The 12,307-nt window shown below is 37.7% G+C and overlaps 1 protein-coding gene across 7 annotated transcripts in view; it reads left to right on the forward strand.

Annotated features, from left to right (window-relative positions):
• Positions 1–12,307, forward strand: part of LOC114085466 (protein FAM13A) — a 107,630-nt gene that overhangs the window by 62,516 nt on the left and 32,807 nt on the right. For 6 of the 7 annotated variants that reach the window (XM_027926596.2, XM_071614544.1, XM_071614543.1 and 3 more), the window contains 2 exons: positions 3,944–4,020; positions 4,538–4,580. The exons of the other annotated variant lie outside the window; for it this stretch is intronic. In XM_027926596.2, the coding sequence (XP_027782397.1) occupies positions 3,944–4,020; positions 4,538–4,580 (120 nt within the window). The remainder of the gene's footprint in view (positions 1–3,943; positions 4,021–4,537; positions 4,581–12,307) is intronic. 7 annotated transcript variants of the gene reach the window in all.

The raw sequence follows: 12,307 nt of genomic DNA on the forward strand, positions 1-12,307 counted from the left end.
TGTTAACAAGACTGCATCACTGTCCTTCTCTTAGAGCTCAAGGTTAGAGGAAGAACCTGTTTTGACTAACAGCCTCACTGCAGCCTTCAGTTTGACCTGTCTATGGAAAGGGGGCATTTTTGTGTGTGTGTGTGTGTGCGCGCGCATGCCCTCTACAAAGGCCTTGTCAGCATTTTACAATTTTAGAAGACAAATTTGTTTTTGCTCCAAGTGTTTTCAAGTGCTTCAGTCAGTCGTCAAACCGGTTTTGAGTCTAGCTCTCAATGCTAACACAGAGAGGAGGGAAAAAAAGAAATTTACAAATAAATTCCACAATCTAAAGCTAGCTGTATTTCAAAGCAGTTGCTTTTTTTTTTTTTTTTTTATTTGAAGGTTATATTTATAATTAAGGAGAGCAGTTTTTTAAAATTGAACTCCTTCTTACACCCCAAATTTATCCAATATATTATGTGCTAGTGAATCTGTGTTTTGAAAGTCACTGGTAGGACTTATATGAGTCAGAACGTTATGGATTATAAACTAGGCCTTATCTGGTTAAAAAATCTCAAGAAGCAAGTTCATTAAATTATGCTTAATGTCATAGTCTGTTCTTTACTATATTAAAAAGAGTTCCTATTACCTGTTAAAGGAGTCAAAATTTGGAAAAGTAATTAAAAGTTAATGCAATAAATCATTTTTATAAGAATTTTATGACTTTAACCTTTAATAAATGCATACATTAGTGATCTAGTCTTTTACTACACCTAGAGATGGGTTTGGGACATAAACCATTCAAAACCTTCAAAAGGCCTGATGTGAATATTTTTCCTAAGGTAAGTACTGTTAGCAGCTGCAGCGTACATGAAAGTCTAGTGACATACCTCCCAGCAGAGGTGATCTGAGTTTCAGCCTTATTTTGACCTGTATGTGACCATTTTCCCTTTCCTTCATCTCAGTGAAGTAAGGAATTACTGATCCTTTTCTTTACCTTCATCTTTCCTCCCTAAATCCTAGTCAAAGGGTGAAAATTAAAATTTACCAAACATTTTGTGATTACGAAAATAAGTAGTTTTGTTAATGTCCTCATAGATCCTTACTACGCTTGTCAAGTTTTGTTTGGCAAAAACAGGAGTATTTTGAACATTCTTCAGATGTCCCCCATTTCCAAAGGTATAGGTGCAACCCAGCAACCTTAGCAGAGGAACACTGTGTGCTGGCATGCTGGGTCCCTGAACCAGACTATGAATATTCAACAGTCTCCAATGTGTGGAAAAATAACATGACAACAGAAATTGTGGGAAAGCTTTAGAGAGAACTGCTGAACCGTACTGAAAGTCATCGTTTGTGAATGACTCCAGTAAAAACTCATATCCTAGAAGAGCTCTTTTTGTTTGTTTGGTTGGTTGGTTGTTTTGGTATCAGGGATTGAATCCAGGAGTCCTTAACCACTGATCTACATCCCCAGACTTTTTTTTTCCCCCTTAATTTAAAGGCAGGGCCTCACTAGGTTGCTTAGGGCCCTCACTAAATTGCTGAGGCTGGCTTTGAACTTGCCATCCTCCTGCCTCAGCCTCCCTAGCTGCTGGGATTACAGGCATGCACCACCACACCCAGCTTCTTGGAGAGCTCTTAAATATGGGCCCTAAGCAACTCAGCAAGACCCTGTCTCTAAGTGAAAAAAAAAATCCACAAAAGGGCTGTGGATGTGGCTCAGAGGTTAAGCACTCCTGAGTTCAATACCTGGTACCAAACAAACAAACAAAAAAAGTATGGAACAAACACTAAAAGAGGATAGGAGGGAATTGGAGTTAACACTTGTGATAACCACTTGTTGTAACCCTGGAAGTCAGTACTTTTGCAAAGCTTTCTTTTATGTAACATGACTTTTTTCTAGAGTTTTCAAAATCTATATCAATTACATATTTTTTTTTCTGTTTAGGAAGAGAAAATCAATCTTGTAACATCATCTAACTGAAATATCTATAAATATCTATAAACTATTTACGGTTTATTCTCTGATCTCTTTTCTGAATATTAGTTTTAATCTGAAAATGTTGATTTCTTCTGAAATACTCATTTACATATCACTTTAAATGTATCACTTCATCAACACTTTTGAAATAAGAAGAAGGAAGAGGACCATGCTTTCCCTAGGAATTTCTGTTTCATAGCCTCAGGAAAACCTAATACTGCCGCACTAGATCTTTCACTAAAGATTTTGATAATCTATTGAAGATTACCAATGAGAACAAAAGTTCTTTGTCATAGACACATCCCTCTTTATCAGTAAGGTCACATTCAGGTAATAAGAGCTATTTTGCTTTGATTTAATGGAAGCCCTTTTAGAGAGGGCTTTTCTAACTCCAACATTAAAGTTATAAATATAATCCAGTGTTGCCATATTTATTTTTTTATTTCTCAGATCCATTCTAAAATTATCTAACAATATAAATTATGGTGCTGAGTATTCTAATGGCAGACACAAACACTATCTTTCCAGTGTCTGGGACACTGTCTTAACTGTGGACAAATAGTGAAATATTTTCCGTGGAGGTTTCAGAGCTTTAGAAATAATGATAACAGCTAATACTCATTCAGTGTGCCAGGCATTATTCTAGTGCTTTCCATGTATTATTTTACTTAATCCTCCTGGCAGCCTCTTGTTAAGCAGTGTTGTCATCTCCATTTTCCAGATAAGGAAATTGAGGCTCAAGTAGAGTAAGACAGTTGACAGTTGATGGAGGTAGAATTCTGAGCCAGGCATTCCGACCCCAGAGCTCCTATCATAATTATTCTGTTATGCCATCTCCCTTCTGTTCTTTGATGGAGCCCAGGTGTCAAGCAGAATTCCAGACAAACTGGCCAAACCAACATAAACAGAAAATAATTTGCTCACCTACCACGCCAAAGATTAATTTTCTACTCTGATTATATGTTTATTTGATGGAGATTTTTATATATGCCAATTTCATGGGATCATTGTGAACCTTAACCAGATTTATTCTTAAAGGGCTTTTCATAATGGTAGGCTATTAATAAGTAGGTGAACACATGTTGCTTCCACGATTGCTCTTTATTTATCTGGATGTCACAAGATAAATGGGTTATGCCTAAATCCCTTTGATGCAGATGTGAATCTCTGAGTTCAATGAAATTCAGGTCCAAATTTCCAAGACAGCCATATTTTTTAATCTACTAAATTTGCAAATAAGCAAACAAGAGCACATTTAATCCTTCATGGCAATGACTTTTTCTGCATTCGGTCACCTGAATTATTTTTAGAAAGCATTGGCCTGTGTTCACAGAGGCAGTCAAAAAAAACTTTATAAATATGTCTCTGATTCTGATAAGCATAAACTCATTTGGTCAACCTGAAATATATGCTATTCAAAGTAAATTTTCTAGTTGTATTTTGTCAACCTTAGCTAATATAAAGAATAATATTAAATATTGTAGAAAGAAAAGTTCTTAACTCCATTTGTTGTTATGGATGTTTTACAATTTAGGAATAAGTTACATACTACCCCCAAATCATATCGGCAGTTTATCCTTTAAGAATGTTAAATAAGCAGTGAATTTACATCAATTTTTAATTAGATTTGAGATTATCTTTTTTGATTCTAGTCTTAACCATCCCAATTCTCTGACAATATGAGTTTTGCTGTTGAGTTTTTATAAAAGATCATAATACCTATAAAAGACATTATAGGGCACAGTGACCATTTCCATGATGCTGTCAGATACCTTTGTTAAAGAACAATAAAACATAATATTCAACTTTATACAAGCAGAATATAATAAAGTGTCCTAATTTTACTAGTTTTAATGAAGATAAAAATGTGAGAACTATAATTAGTTTATATCCACATATTATTTGATTTTTCTACTTTAAAAAAAGGACAGTCTGCTGTTGCATATTTCTTATGCTATGCCTGTTGGGCAACCAATAATTGTTCTGTTGCAGAACGTGGAAAGTCTCAGTTCCACACGGTCACATGAGAAGCCTGGACCTGATGATATTGAACTGATGTCCGATGAAAGGTAACTTCAGAATTTTCTCTTCACATTGTTTTCAGGGGCATGAAAAAAAAATCTTTTTTGTTTGTTTAATTCAATGTGTGTTATGAGAACTAAGAAGAATGGAATTAAAGGACTATGTTGACTGAGGATATTTCATAGCAAGGAAAATACTTAGAATAGAAAATCTACCATGGTGCTATTAAGAACAGATAATGTTTGTGCTTCTAGGGTTTTTTTCTGTATGTTTTGTTTTTGAATTTTAAAAAATTTGGTTTAGGGGCTGGGGTTGTGGCTCAGTGGTAGAGTGCTCACCTAGTGCGTGTGAGGCCCTGGGTTCGATCCTCAGCACCACATAAAAACAAATAAATAAAGGTATTGGGTCCAACACAACTAAAAAATAAATATTTTTTAAAAATTTTTGGTTTAGAGCTACTCAGCCCATTTTAAAATAAATGAAGTCATAATATGAATAGATGAAAGGCACTGTCGTAAAACAAATGGACATTTTGTGATATTTTGTTATTGCTGTTGTTTATAGCAAACAAAATGAAAGAGGGGACGGACACACAGAGCATTTTGAGGTGAGTCACTAACAAACGACTGTGAGGGGCTGTTTGTAAATGGCTGAGTGTGCATGTGAAACATTATAAACCTGTCAACAAGGGACAGTGAGGTAAGGACAGCACTCTGTTTGAATACAAAAAAGTGAATACCAGGGTTTAAAGATTCTTAAGAGAAATGTGCTTTTAAAGTGATTTTATCTGCTGTGAAGATAAATTTTAACAGCATGGGCACTTCTCTTTACATTTTCTATGAAATAAAACAAAATGAAAAATCAAAGGTACTGGTTTGATTTTTCTATGATTTGATGCATTTTTAAGTAATTAAAATACATAGAGTGGGTTTTAATGCATCTGTCACAGGGATTATCTCCTCAGTTATCAGTTTAATATAAATTCAGTTTGAATGACTTAATCTAAACCTTTTTTTGAGTTTTAAGTCTCAGTATAAGTAAACAATGGAGAAGCAAATCTCTAACTCCCTTACATCATCTGTATTAGAGTTTCATTTGCTTTGTGGGCTCCTGATAGTGTCTCAGCCATCACCTTGCTGACCCACATATTTAGTTTCTCTTGTTCCCAGCTCCAGCCTTCATTCAGTGTGCTGAGCCTCATTCTTAATTCATGTACATATTAATCTACTACTTCCAAATATTTCCTACTCCAGCTTCAATATTAGCAGGTTTGTTTGGGGCAAGAATTAAAGCCTTTCTCACCTTCTTCTTAAATTCTACCAGTTGATTTATTAATTATACAGAGAACTGTCGCTCTAAGCAAAAGATTCTTAATCTTTGTGGGGCACTGACCTAATTACTGATAGATTTATTAATCAACATATATTAAATTCTACTATGTACAGATCCTACTGTGTACAGTAGGAATTGGGATTTAATGACTGTTAACATTCCTTGCCCCATGGAGTTTTACAGTCTAGCAAATTGAAGATCTGAAAGCTCAGGTTGGGGGGTGTAGCTCAGTGTTAAGAGCGTTTGTCTAACATTTACAAGTCCCGGGGGTTTGATCCCCAGCACTGGCAAAAGAAAAGAAAAAAGAAAAAGAAACAAACAAAAAAGAATATGAAAGCTATGGATCCCTTCTTAGAAAATTGCACACTTACATAAAATTGGACATAAAATTGCTAGAGATTAATGAGTACCTCCCTGACATACGTGTTAATGCTGTAAACTCCTTTTAGTTTCTCTATTCAATCCCTGTCTTGGACACTTCCTTATTACTCTAGCTGTTTTGGAAGGGGATGTTTCCTCTTACTGACTTCCCAGCTTCTGAGCCAGTTCTTTCATCTCTTATTTCCAACTCAGTTATGTTTCCTTCCTTGGGACCCACCCAATAAGCTGACATGCTTTCCTTATCTCCAGGTACCTTTTTAAAGAGCTTCTTTCCTCAGGATAGATTCCCCTGCCCCTGTTTTATCTTTTCCCTGACATCTTTCTCTGCTCACAGTTATAACCTACTCATCATGCCATTGAACATCATTTTTTAATAAGTTGCTTTCCAGCCTTCTGTAGAGGTCTTCTCAGTTCCTCCCTTTTATGTTTGTTAATTTTTATGAAATAAAGCGAATAGTGCACACCCTGATGAGTGAACTTCATAACACGAACTCATAGATTCCAAGTGGCACCCAAACTGCATTTGTGCTTGACTTGGTCTGCCACTGTCTTTCTGTGGACAGCTCCATGGCAGTGGATGAATCATAGGGAAAGAATCTCAAATCCTTCTTCCATGTGCCAGGTGCTATTCTTACATGTGTCACCCATGTGCAGCTGCCCATCAGTGCCCAGCTGACAGTTGGCACTCCTTAAGCAGTCACTATTAATAATCTTTGTCATCAGGACAGTTTCAGTTAGGAAATAAAATGAGGTGGTGAGTTAAAAATCTAGACTCACCTTCCCGTTAGCACTGCCAGAGGAGCAAAAAAAGACACATCACCCCAAAAGATTGGGATTATTTCCATCATGAAGGCGTGTATTTCTTTCACTGAAATATATTTTCTTATTATTCTTGAAAGACTGTGAGAAGAATTGTTTCCCATTTTTAAAGCTCTCCCCTTGTGTCAGTGTGTAGATGTAGCACTTCCTAAAATGTATTAGACCACCCAAAGAGTATCTGATTTTCTGGTAAAACAGCAGTAATCCCTCAATTTCAGAGATGAAAACTAGGTCTAGACTTTGATTCCCCTTCCTAGAATTCTGCTTAACCAGCATTCATTTTGCTTCAAGTCTCCTACGGCATCAGATTGAGATACCAGAATTTACATGCCCACTATGAATGGGTATGATGATTTTTCCAGTTCCATTTTCCCTTAAGATGAGTCTTGTTTTCATTAATATTGTCCTTTAAAAGTCTTCTTGTAAACTCTCAGATTCATCTAAGATGACAAGGTAAATGACAGCTATTGAGGGAAAGGGGGGTTTTGATTTCTTTCTCTCTTTTTTTTAACCAATATTTAGAATGAGGACAGGCAGCCGACAGACCCATTGAGGGTCTGCTTCTCAAAGGCAGGCACAAGGGTGACGTGACTTTATTTTTTTAAAATAATCAATTTGCAGCCATCAAGTATATTTGAAGGCATATGTTGAAATTGAATGTACACTTAACCACTTATTACTTGTCTTTTTCATTTTTTTTTTGTTTGTTTTTTTGTTTTTTTTTTTATTGTTGGTTGTTCAAAACATTACATAGTTCTTGATATATCATATTTCACACTTTGATTCAAGTGGGTTGTGAACTCCCATTTTTACCCCGTATACAAATTGCAGAATCACATCAGTTACACATCCATTGATTTACATATTGCCATACTATTGTCTGTTGTATTCTGCTGCCTTTCCTATCCTCTACTATCCCCCTTCATTTCTTTTAATTATGTAGGTAATCTATCCCAAAAAAGATCTGATGAGATCTCAGATGGGTATATTGAGAGTCACCCATCTGTCTATATATATGACTAATTTTTCCAATATAAGGAACATACCTTTGGGGACTTTCCCCCTTCTAAAAAGAATTGTTAAGAACAGGGCTGGGGATGTATCTGGAAGTGTGTGTCTGGGAGTAGATGTAAGAACATATTAAGTAAACAAGGTAGGTATTGAACAGAGTTCCAGGAGAACTTTCTTAAAACATTTCTACTTCTTATGTGGTGATTTGGATTGAAATTTGTTTAGTGACACCCTGTAGTGAAAAAAATTTAGAATCTTTTCAAAATGCCCCCAAATGAAAGTATGGCTTCTTCAGATAGGTTTTAGAAAGGCTGATGTTTAATCAAATGTCATATGGGCCATATGGAATGAGGTAACACAAGAAAGAGCTCAGCACACTGTTCTCTGGGCATGTGGAGTCTAGAGTATTTGTTCTTTTGTTTTTGAACCCCTTTCACAGCTTTAAGCATCAGGAGCCTTGTCTAGATTCTAGAAGATATCACTGAAAATACAGAGAGAGCTCTGCTTACAGTGGAAGCACACTTGACCTTGTGCTTCAATTTCTTCTGATGTTATTTTTTTATTGTGAAAGTATTATATGCTTCATATAAAATCCAGAATATTCACTAATAACCTTACAATGAGTCTCTTTGTCAAGGAAGCAAAACAAGTAAGAATGATTAGCGACATGGGAGGATATTACATTATCTGAGAGAGATCACTTTATGTCAGAATTATAAGGTCAACGAAGTGTTAAATTCCTTCAAGGTATTTTTACATTCTTTGTGCTTTCTAAGCCCACTGCTTAAGAGAGCTTAGAAGCATGCCCTTGATAACAAACGAGACATTCATCATAAACAAAAGACTATTTCCATTTTTCTTATCCTGCTTAAAAAAAGAAAAGGAGAAAGGGGAGAGAGAAAGGGAGAAATGGAGACTTTCCAGTTCAGCCAGAATTAAATTAGTCATCACAAGATCTCAAGTGTAAGCTTTTATTTGCCCTGAGAAGGCAGATTTCTGAAATATCCCCCATCCATAGTCACCAAAGGCTATTGACACTTTGCAGTTCACATGAATTTTGGAAATTTGTTATGTCCATTTTCCTTTATTGTCAGGCCAAACAATAAATGTTTATGGTTCTCTGTGGTTCTTCAGTTAATAACTGTGGTTATTATTTTTTTCCTGTGCAAACTACATTGTCCAGCATGTTCTCAGTGTTGCCGATCCTGGCTCTGGTAAACTTTGAGGTCACTTATCACTGTCCTGTGCAGGGAGGGAGAAGGAATGGAACAATAAATCATGAACTATTTGAAGCCAGGGAAATGGCAAGATCAGTCAAGTCTGGGGATCGTAAAAGTCAGGCCCAACTAGAAAGGGACAAGTCTTGGCAAAGATTAGACTGTTAGACTCAAAGTTAATGTCTCCTTGACCTGAATGTGAAGTTCACCTGCGGCCCTAGGTAAGGGTGAGCACTGGGGGTTAGCTTTCCAGCATACCATGTTTTTCTTTTATGACGTGTGACACCAGCACTTGTACATTCAAACTCTCTTTCTCACAAAATCCTGTGACTTGTTCATTCCCAAATTCTGGTGGCTAGGACATAGTATGTATTCAGTAAGCACTTGCCAATGAATGAGTGAAAGGGGAAGGGAAGGGGAGTAGAAATGGAAATAGGTTTTCTTTTAGAGTTACTATGGACCCTCTGTCTTTACAGACTTTCCATTTAATCTTCACAACCACCTTATGAAAGGTTGTTCTCGTATTAAAGAAAAAGCTAACATTCAAAGAGGTTGTCTCACTGAAGGCCTCAAAGCTAGTCAAGCTTCACTAGCTAGTGTTTAAATCCAGGTCTCTGCCTCCAAAACCCAACCTTTTCTACCTATCGTATTGTCTCCTCTCAGAGTCAGACACTCAATTTATCTCCAGACACAGACATTTTGTGCATTTTCATATGGGATAGCGTGTTTGCCAAGGGTTTGGTGTGTGGCATCACAACCTAAGGATCTCTGAGTTGAAAATTGTGAAACGTTGTTTTTCCTCTGATTTAACTGAAGATATTAGACATGTAAACAAAAGGAAAAGTTTAGACCAAAAATATTTTTGGTATTTGAGACTTCCGTGGACATGTTGACCTTAATGATCCAGTTAGAGAAACAGATAAGCAAATAGTATTTGCGGTCCTTATGATAGGTGTTCTTAGTGCGGGCCCTCTGGCAAGGTGCCTCAGGGAGGCCACATTTTGAAGGGAGAGATGTTGATACTGGGACACTGTTGCAGAGCCTGCATAGCTTCTCCATGAGAGCCAGCCAGCGGGTAGCATCCCTGCCCCATGTGCACATGAAACCACCTGCTGCCTGCTGTGGCCTGGTGTCTAGGACACCATGTCTGGTTCAGTGACCAGGAGGGCCAGAAACTGAGACTTGGGCTTCTAAGAGCTTCAGGCAAGTGAAAGAGCAACCTTAGGGGCGGATCAGAGCCCAGCAGGACAGGGCAAGTTGTGTGTGTATTTCCACATAAGTGTAAAGCGCTCCTTTCTTCTGTATGACGCACGATCCACCACAGGCCTGCCCACCACACCTCTCTGCCTCTAAGCAAAATTGCTGCTGCTGATTCCTGGCAGAATACCAGTGGCTGTACTCACTGATATTTTTCGTGATGCATTTAGAATTTTGTTGCATCCTTTGATGTACCACATTTCCCCTCCAGTCCAGTTGGAGGTGCTTTCCCCACCCCCTCGCTAGAAGTTTTTATCTTTATATGGTGCCACATAATGACAGAAAGAAGGAGGGCTTCCATTTGTATATCTTGTGCTCCAGACCTTGCTTACTTCCTCTTAAATTTTTACAAGAATTTGCAAGATTACTATCATTAATGCCATTGGAAAGACTAGGAAATGGAGGCTCAGTGCAGGGCGCAACCCCACCCAAGCACCCAACTAATAGAACCTTGCCACAGTGGGGCGCCGTGGTGCACTGTAATTCCAGTGACTCTGGGGGAGGGGGCGCTGACACAGGAGGATCGCAAGTTCAAGACCAGCCTCAGCAACTTAGCCAGACCCTGTTTCAAAATAAAAATGAAAAGGCTGGGGATGTGGCTCAGTGATTAGGTGCCCCTGGGTTCAGTCCCTAGTACCAAAAAACCAAAAAAAAAAACCTTGCTACAAATCCAGGTGTACCTGTGAGCAATACTCGTGTCCTTCCCATAGCTTGATAATTTAAATATATGATGTATTTCTTCCATGTGCAGAAAACACCATATTTAAAAATGAAATTGTGATTTTTGTCCTCTTCCCTTTTTTTGATATCTCTGAATGTAATAAACCTTATAAATCTTGGTTTGATATTTCTTTACTGAATGCATATTTTGTGTATGGGTGTGAGTGAGCGTGCACATGCACACACCCACACACACACACACACACACAGCTGGTGACTCTTTTTTTTTTTTTTTTCTTTTTTTGGTACCAGGGATTGAACTCAGGGCCACTCGACCACTGAGCCACATCCCCAGCCCTATTTTATAATTTATTTAGAGACAGGGTCTCTCTGAGTTGCTTAGTGCCTCACAGTTGCTGAGGCTGGCTTTGAACTCTCAATTCTCCTGTCTCAGCCTCCCAAGCTGCTGGAATTACAGGCATGCACCACCGCGCCCAGCAGTGACTAACTCTTAACTTTTAAAAATCTGAGCACTGGATACAAGCATTGAACCCTGGTCCACTTAGGATTCAGCTCAAGAGACAAATAATTTTTGTGACATAAGCATTCTGTGTTTTGTTTTGTTCAATAGGCAAAGAGCATGTTAAGTAACAGCTCCAGATTTATTTTGCATTTCTATCTATTTTAGTAGCTCATCATGACCTTGTTGATGATGTTTCATTTCATCCCAAAATGTGAAGAGAATACCCGTCCTTATGCATCATTTGATGGAAATATCATAGTAAAAGCGCTGACTATTCCCCTGATGATTTCAAAGTGGGTTGGATAGCTATTAAAAGTAGCTGCAAGTCTTAAATAGTGCTTTATTTTAAGCATAGGAACATTTCTCCTACATTAATGAATTCACTTATGACTTCCAGATGTTCTTAGTTTTTTCAACTAGTGATAGTGTATTTGCCAAAATAAATTTCCATTTACTCTCAAAGAAAATAGTTTATGCAGATCTGTGCTACTTGAAAAATACGTCTGTGAGTAAATACTACTCTTAACATATTTGTTTATAATTTTATGGGAGTAGGAATGGTGACAATGACTTGGTTTATATACTATGCCAGAAGAGCAAGATAGAAAGAGAATCTCAATGAAACAGAATTAGTTTCAGTGCTACTTTTTTTAAAAAACACAAAACCACTGATCTTGAATATCAACCTTTGCGGGAGGGTTTTCCCTTCCCTCAGATGGGTCCTTGTCTGGTGTAGGTGCTGCCAATGAGCAAAACCAACTGTAACCGAGTTTTTAGTATTCAAAGTAGATGAATAGCAGGAAAGCAAGTGACAGATCCATATTTGTAAGATATAAATTATGCATCACCGACTTACCAGCTCTTGGCATTTTACTTAAAAAAAAAAAAGTTATGCTCCCTGTGTAATTTTGGCTCATTTCCAAAGTTTGTATGCCTTCTTGCTAGCTAAGATGCCAACCCCCTATGCTGTTTGAATGGTGCAAAATGCTTTAATACCAAGCTCCTGCATACATAGTCTCTCCTCCCCATACTATGAGAAAACAGCCACAGGAAATCTGGGAATATGCAGCTAGCCCCACTTAATTGAGCTATGCCTGTGGGCGGCAGGGGAGTGTTCATGTCCCCAGCCTCTCT

The sequence above is a fragment of the Marmota flaviventris genome, chromosome 7 (assembly GCF_047511675.1).
Source record: "Marmota flaviventris isolate mMarFla1 chromosome 7, mMarFla1.hap1, whole genome shotgun sequence".
Taxonomy (NCBI): Eukaryota; Metazoa; Chordata; class Mammalia; order Rodentia; family Sciuridae; genus Marmota; species Marmota flaviventris.